This window comes from Dermacentor albipictus, chromosome 1 (assembly GCF_038994185.2).
Source record: "Dermacentor albipictus isolate Rhodes 1998 colony chromosome 1, USDA_Dalb.pri_finalv2, whole genome shotgun sequence".
NCBI lineage: Eukaryota > Metazoa > Arthropoda > Arachnida > Ixodida > Ixodidae > Dermacentor > Dermacentor albipictus.
Window position 1 is genome coordinate 7,627,899 of NC_091821.1, and position 24,572 is coordinate 7,652,470.

The 24,572-nt window shown below is 49.0% G+C and overlaps 1 protein-coding gene across 2 annotated transcripts in view; it reads right to left on the reverse strand.

The window, feature by feature from the left end:
- Window positions 1-1,614: 1,614 nt before the first annotated feature.
- Window positions 1,615-24,572, reverse strand: part of LOC135897338 (uncharacterized) — a 31,152-nt gene continuing 8,194 nt past the window's right edge. The window contains exons 2-3 of one of the 2 annotated variants that reach the window (XM_065425953.2): window positions 6,177-6,280; window positions 1,615-3,727 (exon numbers count right to left, since the gene is read on the reverse strand). In XM_065425953.2, coding sequence (XP_065282025.1) covers window positions 1,729-3,537 — 1,809 coding nt within the window. In that variant the 5' untranslated portion in view covers window positions 3,538-3,727; window positions 6,177-6,280 and the 3' untranslated portion in view covers window positions 1,615-1,728. The remainder of the gene's footprint in view (window positions 3,728-6,176; window positions 6,281-24,572) is intronic. The other variant, XM_065425951.1, reaches the window with a different exon arrangement.

A 24,572-nucleotide genomic window follows, 5' to 3' on the forward strand; every position in this document is an offset into this window, starting at 1 on the left:
TTTACTTTTGGTTCGGTTGCTGTGGCTTGGCTCCTGGCGCTCGCACCTGGCCGCACGAGCCGGCTGCGCGACGCCGGAGACACGCTGGTGTCGCGCTTGCGTGCGTTGGTTGCTATGGGGGCTATCGCTTGCCCTTGTCTGCTTGGCGTTGCTCTTTCGGTATCTATGACGGCTGGAAATGCGATGCGCGTTTGAAGAGATGACGGATAATTATTTGTACCGCCCCTGTAGGCTTTCTAAGCAGACCTTTTGCAGGCTATATGTATACGCTATCAACTGGAGGAGACTCGAGTGACAGCGTACCAGCTAGCGGTCATTCCACGCAGAGAAAGGAATTGCGCGCTGCGGTTTATCGCCACAGGCCTGTCGGAAGCGAAGTATTAATCGGAATGGCCTAGATCTCCGTTGCCAACTCTGTCCACGAAGTTGCTCTCGCAATTGCTGTGTTGGCCAGTAGAAGCGCTGGGTAAGCTTTCCTAGGAACCCCGCTGTCAAAGCCAATGTCAAGGAGATATTTGCATGGCGAGATCGAGCTATGGACGCTGGCTGTAGCACAGGGAATTCTGAGATCACCATGCGGCAAACAGAAAGGTTCAACAAAGGCAGTTCCAGCGTTTCCTTTCTTCGGCTGACAAAACTGCAGAGCCAGGACGGGAAGATTGTGGAGATCTCCTAATTGGGTGCCCTTTTTCCTCTAGTTCGGGAGTGCCGCACTTTCGTTCTCAATTTCACGCACAGCGCGCACCGTCAGCACCACGCTCTCCGATTTTACTTCGCGCAGGCAATGCAGGGCCCGTATATCGTAATGTTCGATTTTACGTTCCATTGCTTCTATCACGCGACGCGCCGTGGGGCAGATCGCAGAGATAGCGGCAGCGCGGCGGCGAGCGAGTCATGTCCGAGCCGATAACGAAGGGCGATAAAAAGAAACAAAGTTGATATATTACAATTGTTTTTTGGCACGTAAAACCCCAGAATTCAATTTTTGTTTTTTTTAATTCTGCCGTAGTTTATTGCACAATTAGTCCAACGAAATAAATTTATACTGTCAAGTGTCCTTCGTTCTTAGATAAATGCGTTCAGGCGTTAAGGCTATTTCTTGTCGTTTTGACTCACGGGTGCAATTCGGGACAGACATTTCTCAACATTTTTTTTTTAAATTTCATGCAAGAGTGACCCTGTAAAATAGTTATGGAACTGCTTTACTGCAAAATATATCAGTGCTTGACAGGGGAACGCAACAAAAGCGCTGGTGCTGTGAGCGCCCTTGTATTAATTTTGCGCTAGAACACTATAGTCCGAAATATTTTACGAAAAGTTAAGCCGCACCTCAATCCTTGGAACGTTAGTCATATAACCACAAGGTTTTTGCTATTTCTTCCCTATATTAGTCCGCGTAGCACTGAAGACTTACGTTAACAATGCCGGTACTGTTTCTGAATCATAACTTCGTGTTAGCATTAATAATGCACGCACATTAAAAACTCCAAGTAGGTTAGGATTTTGGCTGCAGAGCCTACAACGTGCAAAATTTTGAGATGTCTCGTATTACATTTCCTTATTGCCGACCTACGCACAGATAGGAAGGCTATACGTGAACTACGTCAACGGTAATGCCAGGAGAAAGTAGCCGCACTTGGAATTTATTTCCGAAGGAAATCTACCCCATGATAGGGAACGGGTGGTGGCGGTGGTGTACTGCGGAGAAAGTAGTATTCTTTTTTTTTTTCAGTAGCGGTTCCTCGGCCTTTCCACACCGATGAATGATGTGGCGCAGCAGTAGCGGCCCACGCATGGACTGTCGTCACAGAGCTTGCCTTGCGAACGAAGCCTCTTGCCGTTTGGCAGAGTGTTCACGACTGCGTGGTGCTGCCTGATCCAGGACATGGTTTTCAGCGTGGAGGTGGTAGCCAGGTAGTGCACGTGAACCAGTCGCAGCAGTGGCAATGCTTCCACCATGCGGGCGATGAAGTTTGCCACCGCGCTGTCCGTTGCCTGAGCTCCGGTCAGCAGGCACAATCTGCGCAGAGTCTTTGCCGCTGTGAGTCTAGCAGCTAAGCAAGGCTTCTGCCCAAGCATCACGTGGCGTGCTGCTATGGTGAGCGTAGAGAGCCGTTCATTTGCGCAAAGGAGATGGCAAGGCCCGAAGTAGAAGACAGAGCCGGCGTCACTCACCATACTATCTAGGCTGAAGCGAAGGTCGGTGACTCGGCACCCAAGTAGGAACTTGAAACATAAGATCCTCGCGGTCTCGGCGATGCTCAGCCGCCACAGCCTAGTCTGCCTGTGCAGGCACTCGAAGTCACGCTCTTTGAACATCAAAGGCACTTTGCAGGCGGCGCATGGAGGAGTCTCGTCGTTGGTGACGTCCAGCTCCTCGAGGAACCGGCAGCTTCGCGCCAGGCACTCAAGCGAGTCTTCACAATTCACGGCGCATGGTGGAAGGGCCAGCGAGCGCAGCTGAGACAAGGCCGGGCCCACGACTGAGCAGAAGTTGCAGACGAGCGAGAAGTGGCTCTTTGTCAGGCTGAGCTCGGAGATGTTAGCGAGGCACATTCGGAGGAACTCCTGCATTGGTTTCAGCAAGTCGGGAGCAGCTCTCGGGAAGCGTTCGAGCTGGACCTGTTCGAGCAGCAGGGATAGTGAGAGGGACCTGACATCGTTCCAGTGCTCCGGGTGCTTCACTGCTCCGAGGAAGCGGCTGGCAGCTTCCGAGCCGGCTTCCACGGCCACGACCGCGCGGCGCACTCCCTGAAGCGACGTCCTCATCTCCCGAACGTCCTCGAGTCGGATGAAGCTGCACAAGGCTTCGGGTGAGAGCAGGCCTTTGGGCGGAGGGACCCGCTCGCAAGTGCAAAGGAAGGTGCGCAGACCGGGCCTGGGCGTCTGCAGCCTGATATTGGCGTCGCCCATTGGTATTCCTACAGCATCCTTACGTATGACGTGAATGTGCAGGCTCTGCAGGACGTGGCAACGATTCAAGACGCCCTCCAAGAAGTCTGCCGTCAGCGGAGTCGCTACAACTTCGACGTACATGGACTGTAGCTTTAGTGTCTGAGGCTCGCATTGCGTGCTTGTGCCCGCGACAGCGTCTTTGTCCAGCCACGAATTGTAGTGGCGGTCCTCGTAAAGCGACCACTCTAGCTTTTTCATCTTCGCGAGCCTCTGTGAGAGCATTCGAAAAAGCGCCGGAGGCTCGACGACGCAGTTCACAACGCATAGCTCCTGTATGTTATCGCAGATGCCGACAAATCCAAGGAGGACGTCGGAGGGTAAAGCTAGGCAGTTGGTGAACCTCAATTGGCGCATATTCTTCGTGTTCACCTTCTCGCAGTATTCACCAAGCGTGCATTCATCCGTCTCAGAAGTGAATGTTATTGCCTCGACGACCCGCATGCAGTTGGCGACTCCGGTGAGCTCAGCTGCTGCCTCGGTGAGAGCGAGGCGGGAGGCTCCGTCCAAGAGTTGGAATATCGATTCCCACGCTGCACGCGGGAGTCCGCAGATTAGCTCAGCACCAGGGGATGGTTGCGTCATAGTGAATCGGTTCGGTCAATACCTTGACCTTTGCTCAGCTGTGCGCTTTTTCGGTATTCTTGACGGGCCTGTCAAAAGGGACTTTCAAAACGCCGCAACTTTGCCCGAAGGGGCTTACTTCAGATGAAGTCTTGTTGCTGGTTGCCGGCCTTTCTTTGGAACAAGGCACCACTTGCCAAGGCGACCAATTCTGGAATGTGAAATAATTTCTGTTACAGTTAGTACAGACTTCCTGCAGACGAAAGAAAGCGTCAGATTACAGGGCGCTTATGGTGCCTCTTCTCAACCCTGTCATAGCTAAGATAATCCATTAGGATCCCTGCTGGAATCTTCCAACCATTTCGCAAACTGGGCGAGATATACGCGCTCACGACTAGTTTCAGGTGGCTTTACAGGGAGCGAAAGCTCATTTCACTATTTATTGGCGTCCAGTGTGATCGCTGCAATAGGGACAATTCGGACTGAAGCGGAAGCCATAAGCGCTGCCATACTTAACAAGCCACTGAAACCAAACCCAATGTCATTAAGAGCAACGCCAAACATTTCTTACATACGTAAGATGTTTCCCCTTGCTTGCAAACGCAATTGTAAAGCTCTCTAGCATTATTGTCAAAGTGCCACTTTCCTGTAGTGAAAAGGTGCTCATGGGGAAAAGGTGTAAGCATCCGCGCCTCCACGTATTCTGTTGCTTAGTGGCTTAACGCGGTTAGTGAGCCCACCCACATCTCAGAGTATTCTTCCATCCAATCCAGTTAATTAACCCTCGCTTTCCCGATAACAACAACAAATATACGCAAGGACAAAATCAGCAGTACCACTTTTCAAATTCCTCCCCTTTTAAAAATTCACTTCTGAACCACTGGTCGGTATAACGTGCTGATTCCATCCAATTTTTCTTTCAAATATTTTTTTCTTCTTCAGTGGTCCGAGCTGCTCTCCACCGTCGCTATTCCTGTGACCAGCCGGCCATGAGACGTGGGTATCAAAGGGACAAAATTGAACGAAAAAAAATTCTTGCAGCACCCATTTCACGATGACTGTCGACCTTAATGCGATTAGCATGGAAGCAATGTAGCGAGACACCGCATTGCCATCGCCGAAACGCGTCATGTACGAGCCGTGTACTGCACTCGGGCTCCTCTCTCGCGCATTCCACTGGACACGCTGCGCCATGTAGCGGTGCTGCCGCGTAGTCCGCGCGTGTCTGTATATATATTCAAACAAGATTATCCGAATATTTATTACGCGGATCATATTCCACCTAGCACCGGATCAATGTTGAAGTTTTTCTGATCGAAGAGTGGCACATAACGAGTGACTCAAGGTGTCGTCGAAGAGGTTCATTGTAGGGCGGCGGATGTTGAGTGGCACACACCCAGCGACCTCAGCTGCGGTCAAAGAGGTTCCTTGAAGAGCGGCGCATACCAAGTGGCATAAACCCAGTCACCCAAGTTGCCGCCAAAGTAAATTGAATAGCTGTACATACCCAGGGTTACATACTGTTACGACTCAAATTTTGGAACCATCGGTTTAGTGTGGTGTGTGACTCATGCCTTAAATGAGTGGTAGTGACAGGCGCCTGCTGGTCTGCCAGCTACTACTTCAGTAGGAAATTCTACAAGTTGAGATCACTGTATATAATATGAAGCGCTGCGTGGTTAAACACTGGTCACGGCCGCGATCTTCTGCGAAAGATCTATTGAAGTCACGTCGTTGAGAAGAAGGGATACCGTCGTGAGGAGCTTATCGTCGGGGTTGACAGTTGACATATAGAAGACTGAAGAATGCGCCCTCTCTGAAGCACCGCGGAAAGCAGCAGCCACATGGAGCGCTGATGACGTCGTTCGCCCAGAGATAGAACGACGTCATGTATCCCCATGGTGTAAAGGTTTCTACGCACCTTTGGGAAAAGGAGTGACCTCCTCACCGAAAATGGCGTAAACTTGGCCCACTGACTTGACCGCCAATCCGAAACGTTTCCTGATGCTACGTGACCGGCTGCCAATCAGAGGGAGGACAACACCTCTTTGCGCCTAGACTCTCACTGGCCTCAAGTGACCTGACTGCATCCAATGTTACGTCGGGCTACTTAAGGAGCCTGCCATGTACCTTTTTGCTCTCATCATTTCTCAAACCTTCACCATCGTTTAATACATCGTTAAGTTTTTACAACGATTCGTCGTCATCCCTGCCCAGTCGCCTAGTGTCCCGATGCTCATGGCACGTGAAGCTCCGATCACAACCAAGTAGCACCGTCGGAGGAAAAAAAAAAACGCGAGAATTGTCAATCCGGCGTCAGAACAAGACCGAGTGACTCAGGTTGGTCCAACGGTAGGTTTTCTTAGCACACACACACACACATACACAGCAAACGGGGAAGTTGCCAAAAATATCTATGTCAGCCCTGTTTAATTCGCAGGCCCTTGTCCGTGCTAATCTCGACTTCCACATTCTGACTGCGTTTTTTTTTACCGTGAAAACCGGAACAGCTTTGCACCCGCGACGCTTTCTCAATCGTGCCAAAAGTGATAATGTTCTAAAGTTGAACCACTAATTGGTACATGAAACGGGAAATACTAGACAATGATAGTAGGCTAGAGCCACAGAAGAGAATCTTGCCTTTCCTAGGAAGCACTTACATTGCTGTGTAGGTGGATGCCGGTGTCAATGGAGCAGGAAATGCACAGGCTATCGAATGGCCGTCGTCGTCTTTGTTTTCCATACGCCAAGTGGCGCAGACACACTAAGGGGTATGGAGCGAGCATCGGTTCGTGAAAAGGCGATATTGTGCACAATTAACGCTAAAAACGTGTCCAGCGACAATAAATATTGAACGGAAAAAGACTGAGCACAACCTGCTTCAAAGCAAATAAAGAAATGTTATGAGGAATGAACTCGAGGAAAACAAAGTCTTTAGAGAGGGAACCACTTCGAATTTGAAATAATAATACACTGTCCTGAAAAATTACTAAAACATTTCTGTTTTTCAATGCACGCTAAAAATAATTTTTGAAGCTCAAAAGAAAGCCCGCGAAACACGAAAAAGTGCCACGCAACTCGTCGCGCATGATTGGGAATTTTTGAGGATGTTCTAAAATGTTCTAGTTTACACTTTTGCTCAATAAAGTTGTTACCACCACCACTTTTGCTCTGAATCTATAATAAGGAAGTGCATTGATTAATATTGACTAATTATGTAAGGCGAAATACAAAAAAAATTGTCTGACTTGCCCGTAGCGAAAGCAAACATTACCTTGGTTCTGTCCAGCTACGTGTGGAACTTGCATATTTCTAATTTTTGGCATATGTTACGCGAGACACTTGGTATACTCGTGGGGGGGGGGGGGGGGGGCAGTGTGCCGAGCCCGCTTTCCTGGTGATGCCGTTGAGGGAGGTAATGTATTCAGTTTGTTCTGTCCCATTGATGGACAGGTCTATATTAATTAGACAATTTATTTATTTTAACTACTCTCAAGTCGCAAAGGTGGTTTAGAGAAATGCGATTAAAAAAGAAAGACATGTGCATTCCGTTTTACAAACAGTGTCCGACGTTTACAATACCCTAATGCGAAATTTGAGCGCAGCTGTAGACGCGTTGTCATTTCGCGATATATTGAGGCAAAGAAATCGAAACCAAAATAACTGCACCGACTTGCAGTGGTGGGCCAGTGCCGTCAGCGCCATCGCGGAGTCGGTGGAAGTATGGGAACGCTGGCATGATGAGCGGCATCGGAGCCAGCTGTCGAAGACGACGAGGATGAACGCCGAGTAGTGGCACGAACGCGAGGGGCAGTAAGGGAACGCTGGCATCATGAGCGGCATCGGAGCGCAGAAGAAGAAGAAGAAGAACACGACGACGAAAGCGCGAGCGCGCGGGTATGCAGAATTACTTCCACACCGTGTTTTAGATAGTGAATTACAAGGTCATCTGAAGAACCTTCGAACATTGTAATTGCGACAGATGCTTCACAATGTGAAGAAAAGTCAGGTGTACGAATATTTTACCCGATTCTTGATTGGACATTTTCTCTTCGGCTTCCAGATCTCATACCTATCTTTTTAGCTGAATACATGGCCGTGGTGCTGACATTACGCAAATTAGGACCATCAATCACGTCAGCCGTGATAGTCACCGATTCGTCATCATTGGGCTCATCCCTTACTGCTTCTCATGATTCTCGCATGATGAGGACATTTCAATCATTGGCACCTGGGTACTTGAGAAGCGTGCGTTTGATTTGGGTGCCTGGTCAGAGAGGACTAATTATAAATGAAATTGCAGACTCTAGCCAAGACATCGACAAGTGGCCCGATTCTCCCTAACTGCCCTTTGACTGCTCATGTTACTGCTGCTAGATTTCGCAGGAGTGTCATGCAGGCAGTATCATGCTCCACAATTACCAACTCTGTGGATTACCGACATCTCCTATACCGTTGGCACAGAGATTTTTGCCGAACACGGAAAATTGAAATGTCCATCACGAGGCTGCGCTGCCATATACCTGCGTTGAACTATCTCCACAGGTCTGATCTCGTCCTCTCACCATTATGGTCATTCTGTGGCGAAGCGGAGACAATAGACAATTTCTTGTTGTCTTGCAGACGTTTTTCTATTATATGAAAAGGACTACTCGAAATCCGGCTTCGCACTATTGGTCTAATTTTATCAGTGCCTGTGATCCTATCTTTCGGAGCCTCCATTTTTGGGTTCAGTCACAGAAATGTTTGCTTGGCAATCCGAAATTACCGCGTGGAAACCAATCGATTTTCAGGTTAGACTGATCGTTCTCCCTCCCCACGACATCTTTCTTTTATTTTTTATCTATTATTATTTTCTTTCTTATTTTTTTCTCTTGTTATACCCGGTTTTCTTCCGACTATTTTTTTCTCTCCAAACACAAAACGTTTACTTTTAAATTCCAATGTGCAAATTGTCAACTCCCTTGTTCTTATTGTTTTTTTATGCACCTAATTGAACCACCCGATTCGTGGCCAGTCCCCCACTGTGGGTATGTGCCACGGCCACTCAGGACAACAACAACAACAACAACGACGACGACGACGACGACGACGACGCTCAACCAAGGAAGGGGCCTGCTTCTTGGCCAATCCCCCATAGTGGGTACGCGCCACTGTCTGGGACACAAGACAAGACAAGACAAGGGGCGCCTAAGGGGTGCGCACAAGAAGCATGGGTAACAGCAGATTTGAAGTTGTTATAATCCAGGATGAGAGCGATGGAAGCAGGAAGGTGATTCCGGTCAACGCTTGCTCTAGCGCTGAACGATTCGCTAAACAAGTTCGCATGACAAGCTGACAATGCTACATTAAAGCTGTGGTGTGACCCAGGTGAAATGTAGGTAAGGGAAGAAAAAAATGGTTTCTTTTTCAAAAAGGCCGTATATCTACACTGACTCACGCGCGGCCGTCAGGGCTTTCGCTTCGGGAATGGTTGCGAGACAGGTGGAGGTGATTCTGAAAAACAAGTCCGGTACTAATTGTGACCCCATGCATTATATTACATGGTTCCCAGCTCACATGGGCGACAACGTGCTGCCGGGCCGTCCGAACCCCAATGAAATTGCTCACCGCCGTGCGCGAGAATTAACGCGCCGCGACGGCGATGGGGCTACATTGGATCCGGAGGAGCTCGGCCACAGCGACCCGTTATTAACATTTCACGAGATTGTCTCCCATTATAAAGAGGAACGCAGGCGCTTCCCGCCTCCACATCCAAATCTATGCAGATCACAATCGATCACGCTTAGGATGCTTCAGACGAGGTCATATCCCTCGCGAAGTTTCTTAAGCAGGATTTATCCAGAAATTGACCCACAGTGCCCGGATTGTGGGGAGGTTAGCACGCTACCTCATATGCTCTGGCAGTGTCCTGCGTTACGGGATACGTCCCTCACCAGCGAACAGGACTGGGACGAGGCCATATCTAGCACGCAACTCAAGTTCCAGTCCATGGCCGTCCAGAGGGCCCGTGAAAGAGCGGAGAGGCTTGGCCTCCCGATTCCGACATGGGAGCAGCCAGCGGCGAGCCGGGGGCCCCAACGGGTCTCCACCGGCTAGTCCCTCAGGACCTCATTAAAGTTCGTTGTCTGTCTGTCTGTCTGTCTTTGAAAACATCGTTATAATGATGCATTTTACGAAAAAAGGCAGAGGCGGGAACGCTAACTACGCATTGAAAAATCGGGTAACATTAAACTGGTCTTCAACAACGTTACTCAGGCATGGCGCGAGTAATTGGAAATAACGAAACGTGTGGCTCGATCCTCAATGCCTTCCAGTGTGTGAACAAGGGCGAGTTGGCCGGGGTCACAAAATAGCAGAGGCGTGCCCTGAAAGTTTAGTAATCTGAAGACCAAGGTACTTGTAGGCCTTTACAGGTGACAGAAGAAAATTATCAAGATTATAGTTAAGCGCAGTGTTGATGCGAGAACGAGATATATGCATGACTTTACATTTCCCCAAATTAAGCTTCATATGGAATTTCAAACACCATTCCGATACGTGGTGAAAATTGTGTTGGAGCTGATTCCAGTAAGATATGCACGTTATTTTTTGTTTCATTGAGAAGGCAATCATCTGCAAATAATTACATTAAGATTAAGAGGATGCTTTAGCTCGGGTGCTCCTATCTAAATACCTGTAAAAGAAGAATTCCTTTTTCTCGGCAACCACTGCACTAAACTTGACAAAGTTTGTTGCAATAAAAAGAAAATCTTAGAATCTAGTGACTGTTGGTTTCAAATCTTTTTATTTAGGTCGTTAATATTTTATTAAAAGTTGGCAAAAATCGACAATTTTCTAGAAACGAAACTATGAAGCTTACAACTCTAACTCAGCAACGTAAAATGATAATACAATTCTGTGAATTGCATCTAATAGTACATCTAAAGCGAACAAAATTTATATCTTACACATGAATCTCAAAAAAGTTAGCAATATGGAAATACAGGTTTTGCAGAACCCTTGTAAACAACATAACCAATTCCCGTAAGATATAAAATGACATATCGAATTTCTCCAATTTCTATGATCTAATGGATGCCGTTTACAGAACCGCGATATCTGTTATTGATGGAGAGCTATAAATTTGTAAACTTCGTGCTTCTATATTATCAAACTTACGAATTTTGAAAATTTTTGTAACGAAATTCAGGACCTAAATTGAAATTCCGCTTCCAGCAGTCACTGGAATTTAACTTTCTCTCTAAAATACAACAAGTTGCATTAAAATCGGTCCAGGGGTTATCTCAGAAAACGTTTTTGCGTTTTAAATGTATTTTAATAGGCCGCGTCGGAGTTGGGCCCGAGCTAAAGCTTCCTCTTAATGTGAGCCAGTAGGCAAGGTCATTACACAGATTACAAAAAAATACAGAAGCGGTCCAAGAACCAGCCCTTGTGGTACGCAAGATATTACAAAGAAGCACTTGAACAAAAGCTATTAGCTGTTACGTATTGCGTTTTGTCAGAAAGAAAACATTTATTCCAATTAAGTCCCTGCTGATCAAAATTAAGTTCACCACTCAGTAGCAAAGGCTCTGGCAAAGTAAAAATATAAAGTTTGTGCGAGTTACAAAATCACCATTTGCAAACAGGCCGTTCAGGGAAGGTTAAGAGTTGTGTTTTGCAGGAAGTGGTTTTGGAAATCCATGCTGAACGGTGTTAAAATACAAATCGGGTTCTAAAAACTCAGCGAAGGGAGAAAAATTGGAGGCTTATCAAGGTTAAGCCCAGTGGATGCTTCGCATCCACTGGGCTTAACCTTAGCGTATTTTTAGCGTTTGGAGGCATCTTGACCGCATACACGCCCGGCGCAAAGACGCTGGCGCGGTTGCGGGCACAGAGACTGACGCGACGGCGGGCGCGCGCCACTTCATCCCTGGCGTGACGTCACATATCACGTGATGCAGCGATGGTGGCGCCGCCACCGCGTCGCGCGCGACGGCGCGAACCGAAGCGCGGAGGCCTCCGCCGGGTGACGTCCGACGGCGCGATATGAGGCCCCATCTGCAGCCGGTGTGACGTCATCACGTGACGTCACATCATGTGATCTCACTTCAGGGTCAATGGTGGCCACCGCCGGGAGGTGACCGACGGCGCGATATGAGGCCCCATCTGCAGCCGGTGTGACGTCATCACGTGACGTCATGTCACGTGACCTACTTGAAGGTCACTTGAAGGTCAATGATGGCCACCGCCGGGAGGCGACCGACGGCGCGATATGAGGCCCCATCTGCAGCCTGTGTGACGTCATCACGTGACGTCATGTCACGTGACCCCCACTTCAGGGTCAATGGTGGCCACCGCCGGGCGTCGCGCGAAGGCCCGAAACCTACGTTAATATGCTTCGCATAATATATTTTCACGTAGTAGTCGCAGTGAAGCAAGAAAAAAAACTGGGAATGATGAAACTAGCGTTTTATTGGGCGAACTTGTGCCCTCAAAAACAGGCTACACCCAAAGAACGACGATAGCGGCGAGCACAATCAGTGATCGTCGAAAATCTGATCTGCCGGTCAAGCGCGTTGGCTTTTTACACGTCTTCCAGAAAGTCCTACACATTTCGCGTCGCACATGCAATCGGATTACACGAGCTGTGGTGACAACAGGACATCGATAACATTCGAGAAACTTCTGATACACGCGAGCGCGTCTCGCGCTGAGCGATAACATTCCTTAGACGGCGAAAAGCGCTCACCCGCAAAGGATAAACAAGCCCACATGTCAATGCCCCCCTCTCAAAAAACATCGTCCCGATGCTATAAACAGGAGGGCGAAACGCAAAAGGACACTTAAAACAAAAGTAACAAGACAACGAAAAGAAACAAAGTCCAAAAAAAAGAAAGTCCAAAGGTTCAGCTACGCAAAGTCGGAAAGTTCATTAGCTCTGGTAGAACAAGTCGCACAACATGGACTATCAGGTCGTGAGCGGCGCCGCTGTGATAGCGAAATGCCGTCTGGTACGACCTCCTAGTCGAGTGCGCCAATGCGTCGGATGATCTTGTAGGGTCCGAAATAGCAGCGTAAAAGCTTCTCGCTAAGTCCTCGTCGGTGTATTGGGGTCCAAACCCAAACACGGTCGCCGGGCTGGACGTAGCGTCGTCGAATGTTGTAGTGTCGGCTGTCGGTCCTCTGCTGGTTCTTGATCCGCAGGCGAGTGAGCTGTCGAGCTTCTTTGGCGCATTAGAGATAGGTGGCGACGTCAAGATTCATTTCGTCGGTGACGTGTGGCAGCATGGTGTCGAGAGTCGTCGTCGGCTTTTTGCCGTAAACCAGATTGAATGGCATGATCTGTGTCGTTTCTTGCACCGTCTTGCTGTAAGCGAAGGTTACGTGCGGCGCAGGACGGCATCCCAGGTCTTGTGTTCGACGTCGACGTACACTGCTAGCATATCGGTGAGGGTCTTATTCAGGCGCTCCGTAAAACCATTCATCTGCGGGTGGAAAGCAGTTGTCCTATGGCTTGTCTGGCTGTATTGCGGAATGGCTTGGGTGAGTTCCGCTGTAAAGGCCGTTCCTCTGTCGGTGATGGGAACTTCTGGGCCGCCATACCGCAGCAGGATGTTCTCGACGAAGAATTTCGCCACTTCGGCTGCACTAGCTTTTGGCAGAGCTTTCGTTTCAACGAAGCGGGTGAGGTAGTCTGTCACCAAAACGATCCACTTATATCCGGATGTTGACATCGAAAAGAGTCCTTAAAAATACATCCAGATCTGCTGAAATGGTCGGCAAGGAGGCTCGATCGGCTGTAGTAATCCGGCTGGCCTTGTCGGTGGTGTGTTTCGTTGCTGACGGACTCGGCATGTCTTGACGTAACAGGAGACATCGGCGGTCAGGCACGGCCTGTAATACCTTTCCTGTATCCTCGATAGTGTCCGGGAGAATCAGAGGTTCCCAGCGGTCGGATCGTCATGTAGGTGCAGTACTTCTGGACGCAGCGGTGATGGAACAAGAACGTACTTGACGCGGACTGGTTAGAAATTATTTGCGAGTAGGTTGTTTTAAAGCGAGAACGAAGACAATCCTCGTTGAAACGCCCTAGGGACAACGTCGGTGTTCCCTCCCAAATACTCGACGAGGCTTTTGAGGTCTGGGTCTACTCGTTGCTGTTCAGCGAAGTGTTCCGCGCTTATTTCAAGGAAAGCGTGGTCACCCTCGTCATATTACGGCGGCGGATCAATGAGGGCGCGTGATAAGCAATCGGCATCAGAGTGTTTTCTTCCGGACTTGTAGATTACAGTGATCTCATATTCTTGCAGCTTGAGGCTCCACCGCGCCAGGCGTCTTAAAGGGTCTTTAATTTCGGTAACCAACACAACGTGTGATGGTCGCTCACGACTTTGAACGGCCTGGCATATAGATAAAGGTGGAGTTTCACTGTAGCCCAAATTATGGCGAGGCATTCCTTTTCGGTCATAGAATAATTGACTTCCGCTTTTGAGAGCGTCCGCCTAGCGTAAGCTATCCCCTGTTCAAGTCAGTCTTTCCTCTGGACTAGAACGGCACTGAGGACTAGGCTTCTGACGTCAGTTTACATTTTTGTGTCGGCGTCCTCGTTGAAGTGAGCAAGTACCGGCGGCGACTGCATGCGCCGTTTGACTTCTTGAGATGCGTTGGCCTGTGGAGTTTCCTACTTGAACTCGGCATTACAATTAGATGTGTCAGCGGCTCAGCGATGTGTAAAGGGTACTTGACAAAGCGCTTGCAGTAGGCACCACGGTCTAAGAATATTCTTACACCGTGATAGGCACACATGATAAGGAATCTACGCACTCCCTTCTTGTCGATGGGCTGCTGGAACTCTGCGATGGCAGTTTTCTTGTGCAGGTCGGGGCGGACTCTAGATATGCCGATGACGTGGCCCAGGAGCAGAAGCTCATCGCAAGCGAAACGGCACTTTCCCGGCTTCAGAGTGAGTCCTGATGACTTGATGGCCTCCAGTACTGTCGCAAGCCACCTAAGGTGATCGTCGAAATTTTCAGCGAAGACGACGAGGTAATCCAAGTAAACAAGACACGTCTGCCACTTCAATCCTGCTAACACCGTGTCCATGAGGCGCTGGAACGTTGCAGGGGCCGAGCAGTCCGAACGGAATGTTCTTGCACTCATTGAGGTCGTCTGGCGTGAAGGCGGTTTTTTCGCAATCTCTCTTGTCGAATTCTATTTGCCAGTAGCCCGTCTTGAGATCAATCGACGAGAAGTGTTAAGCTTTGCAGAGCCGATCCAATGCGTCGTATATTCGTGGGAGGGCGTATACGTCCTTGTTCGTGATCTTGTTCAGTTTACGATAATCGGCGCAGAAACGTAGGGTTCCGTCCTGTTTCATCACCAAGACTACAGGAGATGCCCACGGGTTCTTCGACGGCTGGATGATGTCACGCAGCATTTCGTGGACTTGTTGCCCATAGCTTCACGTTCTCGCGTAGAAACTCGTTAAGGGCTCTGGCAGAGTGGTCGAGCGTACTCTTCGGTTATTATGCGATGCTTTGCAACTGGTGTTCGTCGAATCCTCAATGATGTCGAAAAGCAGTCTTTGTTTAGCCGGAGAAGATTTCAGAGCTCTTGCTGCTTACTCACGGGGAGACTTGGATTTATGTGAAAGTCTGGTTCGGAAACTATGGCCGTCGGGGTAAATACGACAGGATCCAAGGGGACAAGCGCATTGCAGGTTTCGAATTTCCTCGATGTATGCGATTGTCGTGCCCTTGTTGATGTGCTTTAACTCCTGGCTGAAGTTCGTTAGCATCACTTTCGCTTTCCCTCCGTAGAGTCAAGCAATCCCTCTTCCAACGCAGCATTCACGATCCAGCAGTAGACGCCTGCTACGTCTGTGAGTGTTTCGGTGCCGACAGAAATAAGGATGCTGGAATGAGACGGGATCCTCACTTGATCTTCGAGCACACTCAAGGCGTGGTGACTACGATAGCTCTCCGGCGGTATCATTTGATCTTCCGAAAGAGTTATCGACTTCAGGTTGATGATTCCGCCGTGTTGGTTCAGGAAGTCCATGCCGAGAATGACGTCTTATTGTGAACACTGTTGGAGGATAACGAAGGTGGCAGGGTAGGTCCAGTCATGAACCATAATTCTTGCTTTGCAAATTCTCGTCGGCGTTATTAGGTGTCCTCGTGCTGTCCGAATTTGAGGGCATTTTCATGCAGTCTTAACTTTCTTCAACTGGGTGGTGTTACGCATTCGGCGGCTACACGCCAAATACGTAGGCACCGACGGAAGGGCACCGACTGGGATGCGGCTGCTCCTGCAATTCTCTTTGCTCTGCGCTCCGTCACTCACGAACCAACAGGATTCACCCCGGCGGAACTTGTTTACGGTCGAGCGCTCCTCTCCCCGCTCATCTTAATAAAAGAAAAGTAGAGAAGACAAATTTGTAGATAAATCCGCTGTTGAGTACGTACTGTTGCAGTTGGCGTTATAACACCTCGGGCAAAAAGGATGCTCAGAGACGATGCCCAATCAAAACGGAGGATGGATCCCTAATTTGCTATGGTTGTCTCGAGAGGTTGCCCGTGTGGCAGGCGTCCCGCCGTGAGAACAGGTCCCTTTTTTTATGTGTGCGACTTTAGGGGAGACCCTTTCCGTGAACCAAACAGGAACCACGGGTTGCCGCTAGAGGAGGCAAGCACGTGCAACGTCGCCTAAGAGAAAGGATCAGCCGCCCATCCCCGACCAGACTCAGTGCATGTCACGTGACATTGACGTGAGGAAGATCACGCCTACGATTTTAGCGGGCCTATTTAAGCGGCCCCGCAATGTATTTTCAATGTAATCTCTTCTATATGCTTCACCAACCATTGAATAAACAGTGCAAGTTTCGCACTGGAAATCATCTCGACCCTGCCTGGTCGCCATGGTCTACCGACGCCTGCAGCCTCACGACAACGCCAAGCTACCCAATAGTAACGCCGGTCGAGGTTCGAGAAACAGGCGTCGCAACAGTGCATCGCAACAATTGGCGCAGATCAGCATGGCGGAAGCGCAGCAACGCGCAAAAGTGTATTATGACAGATATGCACGTACTCAAACCTTCAAGCAAGGCGACAAAGTGCTGATTTTGAAGTCGTCGAAGGTATATGAACTAAGTAGCATGGGATGGGCCGGTAATGGTTAAGCAAAAGCTTTCCGACACCAATTGGTAATGACGCCCGGTAAACGCAGCGACGTCACAATCTACCACTGCCATCTAATGAAGCCGTTTATCGCACGCACAGAGACGTTGAGTATAGTTCTGAACGAACCAGAGGATATAAATGTTCCAGTCCCTCAAGTACTGACCTCTTGCTCTTTTCCGTCAACAGAAATACTCTAATCTGTCGCTAAACAAGCTTCTTTAACAATCAAGCAAAAAAAGGAGTTAAAAGTGCTCGTACGCAACTTCAGCGATTTGTTTTCCATTACGTATTCGGCGGCTAGACACCGAAGGCGGCGGGACTACCGGCCCAAGGAACAGATGACCTACGCAGCGCCAGGCAGAGAATCGCCTTTATTCCTTCAGCGACGCGCTTTTTGTGCGCTAAGTAGCCAATCAAGGAGTGGCAAAATAAAAAGAAAAGATATCGTGGCAAGCGGGACAATCTTATCGGCAGGCCCTAACGTAGAATGTGAGCAGCGCCGCGAATGTTACAGCTTAGCCATAGCTACCCATTTCGGAATAGATTTAGATCTAGGTGCACGTTAAAGAACCCCAGGTGGTCGAAGTTTCCGGAGTCCTCCACTACGGCGTGCCTCATAATCGGAAAGTGGTTTTGGCACGTAAAACGCCATAATTTTTTAATTTCGGAAGGCGTTCAAGAGGATGACGATTCTTGAACAACTGGAGGTGGGAACAGGCAGCCAACGATGGAAACAAGAGTGTCCAAGTACAGCACTGACGCGTTTTGCATGATCACATTGTCCTTGGGATGGGTGAAGACGCCAAGGTGCATGGTGGCACAGGCGGGCAAGTTGAGCTAGACATCGCAGAAAGGGTGAAGGCACTGTGCGTCTTCGTGCTCTAACAACAAGCCCGTGGAGAGGGGCTTGGACGCCCAGGAGGAGGCGACGCCCATAATTAGCACTGCTCGCCGAGTGCCGAAATGCTGCCGAGCACGTAGCGACAGGGAGACGGCCGCAGACCTCTGGCGCAGGGTTCATGTCAGCCAGCACTACAGGGTATGAAGTGGCTTAGTGAACGAGCGGAAGAAATGCACTAAGTCAGAAGCAACCTCGCGCCCAAGCTAAAGAAAGCCCGGCAGTTGAATTCACTGGGAGCAGAAGACACGAAAACCGAAGATGAGAATGAAAGGTTTGCGTCGACTGCATGCACACGAGCAAAAAAACTAGGGAATGCGGCTAAGGCAGTCAGCAGTTGCATATAGTTTGCCTTTCTTGTGCCGCACTAGGAAATCAAGCTGTTGAAGTGCTAGACCCCACCTTATCAAGTGACCATTTTGGTTTGACCTTTGGTTCAACCACACTAAGGGGGAGTGATCGGTTACAAAAACTAAGAAAGAGCCTTTAAGATAACACGAGAGCTTTTCGAGAGCACACCAAGCAAGCGCATTCTTTTTCTGTTGTGCTGTAGGCTTGCTCGCGTGACATTAGCTTTCCACTCGTCTAGACAACAGGGTGCTCCACGCCTTTTTCGTTCACCTGACTTAAAACACCGATTCCGCGGTCATTGGCGTAACACTGAACCAGGAAAGGGAGAGAGTAATCTGCTGCCGCGAGAACCGGTTCGCTAACAAGAATCTCTAATCGCAGCAAATGCGTCCTTACACGTCGTGTTCCAACGCACAATAGTAGGCGCAGTCTTGCGGAGAGCGTCTGTAAGGACGACTAGCGATATGTGCGAAATTTGAAATGTAGGTTCCTTAGCAGTCCGCTAACCATATCTAACGTAGAAATGCACTGTGCCGCAGGAACTTTTTTGATCAAGGCCGCAACGTTGGGAAGAGGAAACGTCCTCGCTTTTGTTATCGCATTCAGCTTATAACAGTCAATGGAGGGTTGAGGTTCCTTGTCAGGATTTTCTAGGATAAACATCGGTGACACGTACGTATGCGCTTTCCCCTGGAACAATTAGACCCAGTGTCAACATGTTCTGAATGGAATCGTTCAACGACTTCTCATGACAGGGCGAAAATCTGTGCGTCCTTGTACTAAAGGGTTGGTGAGATATCAAATCAATGTCGTGTTCCGCAAGGTTTGACCTACCGGGATAAGGACTGAACAAATAGCTGAAGTTGCGTACAAGCACTTTTAACTCCTTTCTTTGCTTGAGTGTTAAAGGGACCCTCACCAGGTCTGGCCATATTGAGCCGACAAGCGCAGAGCATACATGGCGCGATAACGATCGTGTCTGCAAAGTATTACATCGCTACGCGCTGCGGAAAGATCTGAAATTTAAAATCGAACGCCATTTTTCGTTCTCCTCGCGGCCGCGTGCTCCAAGCTGGACGGTGACGTAGTCACGACCCTGCGCCTACGTAGTCGTGTCCGCAGTGTGACGTCGCTCGGGGTGACACGTGACTTCAAGAAGTATTCAAAACAACATCTGTTATCTGTGCAATCTGTTGCTTGAATAGACGAATTTAAGTTTAAAGAAATAATCAAACACACAAATGGAAAGCCTGTGCATCCTTTGTTTTACTTCGCACCGAAGCAAGAGAGATGTACTTCCGTTTCGTCTGCTTGTTCCCATGGTCGTGTGGTCACGTGCGCAGGTACTGAAACTATGCCATTTTTTTACCGTGGTCCAGCGCGTGATCATACTCTGCGATCCTCTTGTTCTGCCTCACTATTCGTGTAGCACTGAATTATACCGCTAGTCATGTTTCCTTGTGCACAGCGTGCAAAAACGTGGGCTGCGCGAACGAGACAGCAGCTCGCGCGCGACGCCGTCGGCGGAAGTGCGTTGCGCCGAAAAACAAGCGAGGAGCAAAAAAAAAAATGAAGGTGGGGCCTGTGGCGTACGCCTCACATGATCCTCGAGGTCCGGTATGGGAGAACACAGGGAATGAATTGCGCTTGCGTAGGCTAGACGGGTGGAGTGGAGAGAGCGTCTTGCTTGCTGCTGGAATGATGGGTTAAGCGGCATTGAAATATTTCTATCTCGGCTATTAATGAGCCGATTTTAAATATTCTTCCGGCGGAACGCTCCCTATATGACGCGTCAGAACTTCTAGCGTATAACCGAAATTTGCCACGGGGCCTGGTGAGCGGCCCATTAAAGAGGCTTGTCTAGCGACAGATTCGAGTATTTCTTCTGTCCACGGGGAAGAGCAAGGGTTCGGTACTTGAGGGATTGCAACATTTATTTCCTCTGGTTCGTTTAGGTCGATGCTCAACGTCTCCGTGCGTTCGATAAACGGCTTCATTAGGTTGCAATGGTAGATTGTCACGTCGTTGCGTTTACCGGGCGTCGTTACCAAGTAATTGGTGTCGGAAAGCTCTTTCTTAACCGTGACCGGTCCATCCCACGCTACTCCCAGTTTATTTCCCTTCGACGGCTTCAAAGTCAGCACGTTCTCACCTTCCTTGAAGATTCGAGTGCGTGCAGATCTGCCACAGTACACCTTTGCGCGTTGCTGAGCCTCCGCCATGTTGATCTGCGCCAATTCTTGCGATTCACGTAGGCGTTTCAACAAGGTCAGCCCGCACACGACAACGGATTCGTCAACAAATTTGTCTTCCCACTTTTCTTTTAGTAAAGTGAGCGGGGAGCGAAGCGCTCGACCGCAAACAAGTTCCGCCGGGGTGAATACAGTTGCTTCGCGAGTGACGCATAGAGAAAGAAATTTCAGCAAGAGCGGACACTCCCATAGAGCCCAGCGGCCGAATTGACTGTAGCACACCAAGCGGATGTTGTTGACTCTTTCCGGTTTCGGTTTTGGGCGCGCGCGTTTTGAACACCAGTTGGTACACGCTGCGCCGGCTCCGCTGCTCGGCGCGTCAGTCATTTTATTTTCGTTTTTTTTTTCGCTTCTGCTGAACCTCGCGTGTCCTTGGCGTGGAATCGTTTCATTATTAAGTAGAAATTAATGCGATTGACCTTTACAAGACTGCACCGAATCTGTCAGGTGCAATTTCATAAGGAAAACGAAAGACGTCTTCTGAAATGATGAAATGTTTATTTTGCTCTATATAAATGCTCGTTCCGGGCTTCTTCTGCATTCATCCAAAGTTGTGGCACCAGGTAAGCAGCAGTCGTTGCCGTACGATGCACCACCGGATGCCATCAGCTGAAAGGAAGTAAATTACAAGCATGTATCATTTTGGTATATTGACCTAACAGGAGTATTTCGTGTTGAGGCGAAACGTGCGTAAGTGGTGAATGAGCCGCATCACAGATGAATTCACTTTTACGTACATTTCGCAACAAAGACTTCTCCCAAACAATGCCATAAAATCTGAACATCCGATTTTCAAGCACCCCTCCTTTCCCGGGCATTATTTCCTGCACTTTAAGTGCACAAATACACGGGTGACTGCGCGTTTCCAAAACAACTTGGCCTCATTCGACACGATGGTACGTCAAGTACAAAAAGGTGGCCACAACACAGGCTCAGCCAGAACATGTTACACGCTCGCAGAATGCCTTCTAATCGCACTCAAGTCAGACTCGCGGGTGCAAAGCCTGTTTTGAGTCGCTCAGAATACGTAAATATGTTCTTGAGCTCCTCCGTGTTATCTTTTACGCGTCCTGCCGGCGCATGCAACACTCCCGTGTTATCACTCTCGGCAATCGCTCGTCGCGTTTTCGAGAAGCGCGAGTACCGAAATAAGCTATATGTTGTTGCAGGGCTATAAAATGCGTCACAAACTTGTCCCACTAAAATTCAGTACACGCAAAACAAGCTCAATATGGCCGGCTTGCTTTTTTGCTAACACCTTCACAACCCTAGGCGCGGCGAGCAAGCCTCAAGATATCCCAAAAAGTTACCAAATAAATTACAATACTTTTTTCTGGTCACAGAATGCGTCACGAACTTCTACCAGTAAGATTCAGTACACGCGAAACTAACTGCGGCACACAGCCGAGCTGCGTTTCGCTAACTGCGCCAATAAGCCGGGCGTGGCAACCGTGCTTCTAAACTACCCCAAATATAACGACGTTAGTTAAAATAATGTTGGGGGCCACAGAATGCGCGAAAACTTGTCTGTCTTAGGCGCTACGACGTAGTACACGCATGTACACGCGCAAATGCGTCACACGGCCGAGCCGGTTTTCGCTTAACAGCTGCGTCAATAAGGCGGGCGCGGCAAGCATGCCCAAAAAACTACCGAAATAAGTTACAGTAATGTTGGGGCTCATAGAAAGCGTCGAAAACATCTCCCAGGACGAGGCATTAACTCAAGTTAACTGCGCCAGGACGGCGGAGCTGTTTTTCGCTAACTGTGCCACTCGAACTAAGCCTAAATGTTTAAAATGCGGCGCACACTGCCAAACACAATTTCTCACCTTGCCGTAGTCCAGTGGTGCCGTGTCGAAATGCAGACGATACGCACGAGAAGCATAGAGAAGGCCGGGAGCCCCAAAAAATGGGCTATATCCAAAACAGACGGGTCGCCGAGCACGCCAGCTTCGCACGTACGACCAGCCTCGCTCACTCCTGCGGCTTGTCTGGCGCATGACGTATGCACGCGCGTTTGGCGTGCCGCTAGCTTGTTCCTAGGCAACGCAACAAAAAGTTGCAAAGTACAAGTTCATTTACACGCAAAACTTTTTCACTTTTGTGGGAAGGAATAAAAAAAATAAAACGTTGTCTGGAACTTTATTTCACATTCTTTTTTTTCTGATGCTCGCGTCAACTAACGGATGTTGAAACTAGGCGTGACGTGTATCCTGTTGCCAGTTTTTGAAGAGTGTCCCCTCTTGTTGAATTTCTTTCTCTATGAGTGACGGAGCGCAGAGCATTGCGGGAACAGCCGCATCCCAGTCGGTGCCCTTCTCGAAGCAGAGCGCGCGCAGAATCCGCTTCATTGCCGAGTGAAGTTTGTCGACTGAATTGCTTTGCGGGTGGTAAACAGCTGTGGTGAATAAATATGCCACATTTCTGCAAGCATGTCGTGGTAAGCGTGCTTGTAAACACAGAACCTTGGTCGCATTGGAGTTCACTGGGAAATCCGATTCTGGCAAAGACGCCGAGTAGCCCGTTTGCAACTGCCGTTTGCAACACCATGCACTGCCTCCGGAAACTTCGTGGCAGGGCAAATGAGTGTTAGTCTTTGTGGGCCACCACTGTTACTGGTAATGGACCAACAACGTCGACTACCGATATGCGAAAAGGTTCGCCAAACAAAGGCACTTAGACCAAAGGTGCCTGAAGTTTTTCGTTTGGCCGTGCGGTCCTTTGACAAACGTTGCAGGAATGTACCTATTGCTCAGATTTCTTGAACATCGGCCAGTAGAAGTCGTTCAATAGTCTGCTCGTAGTTTTTATGCCTAAATGGCCAGCCCAGCTAATAATGTCTGTGAACCAAACCGAAAAGTGCAGCACCATACTTTTGGGAACTGCAAGCAGGGGGCGGACACTCCGTATACATCCCATTGGCCGTTTTCGAGCAGACGCTCTTTCGACGCTAGCGCCAAGGTCCCCTTCAGTTACGGCCCTAACCAATGGGCGACGCATTAAGCAAAATGGCGGCGCACATGATTGTTTACGTTGTCATGGCAACAGCAACAGCAGTGGCGCGGCACCTCCTCTCCCAAACGTTTTTTTTCCTTTTTGTTTTTATTATGCCGACCCGCTCCACTCCACTCCCTTTCCCCCATGCCGCGCGCGCCGCTCACTTTTTTTTGTTTTAACCCGTAAGGGGCGCGTTTTCTCTTTTTTTATACACCAGAACACCGTGAATTCAAAGGGCGCCGCCATATTGATGAGCGCCGGTCGCGCCATCTATCCCAAGCGCCGCGAAGTAGCAGGCCTGGGCTGCCACGCCGGGAGATGCGACCCGGCGCGAAAGCGAAACTTGCGCTTTTTAGCTGGGCGGAAGGCGTGTTTCACGTTTTTTCTAACCTGTCATTTTCGCTGTCTGGATTCAATCAAACTTCAAGACCTCGTGCAAGTCCACAATGGACACACTGAGTGCTGTGCAGACTGCAGAAGCGAATACATCGGGTAGGTACGCTATTACGTTTGTACAAACCGCGCGCTATATGCTAGAACACCTGTGAGCTTTTTGGCACGTAACCTGTGAAGGAATTTACAGCCCTGTGTTGGTGCCATATATTATTAAAGCACGCAGAACACTGTCATCTGCACTTTCAGTTTGGTCTTGTTTGTAATGGTCTCTACTGGGTTGGCCGCGCTTGGCAACCAACTGGCGAGGTCGTTCGACTGCCTGGTTAGCAGACGCCTGCCCTTCACCACCTGCACACTGAAAACAAAATAGATGTTATAGTAAGAAGGGCTGTAGTTCCTTCCCATGCCATCACTTTTGCGAAGATATAAAGTCCTCTCAAAATTAAATAGAAAATACACCGGGCCAATTGTATCGTGCAACCACTTAAGAGTACAACATTCAGAACAAAAGCCTACAGCACTCGAACAAGCAGCATATGATGCTAAACCTGCACTCATTGGAAAATGAGGTACTACAGTAGTTATAATGTTCAACTACATGTGCAGTCAAAACCCGTATAACAGGGCGAGCATGACAGATGCAGGTGTTGTACAGTTGCACAAACCATGACAGGGCACCTAAAATTACCATCCCTACTTAAAGCTGCATCATCAGGACCCCTTTGGTACAAGACAACAACCGCACCTGCATTCCAAGAAATTAGCCCCACCAAGTGCAGCTACCTGGTACCAGACCTGTTTCGCTTGTGCGAGGCCATCGGATTGTTGGCGCTCCCTTAGAAAAGAAAACAGTAAAAAAAAAACTAGTGAGAACGATCAAAATTTTGTTACAAAATACAAGAATAATTAAGCACCTTATTTTCCTCGCCATATGAACAGAAATATTTTGCGCTTTGCCCCGTATAACAGCCCGCACGCAGTTTAGAGCTCAGGAGG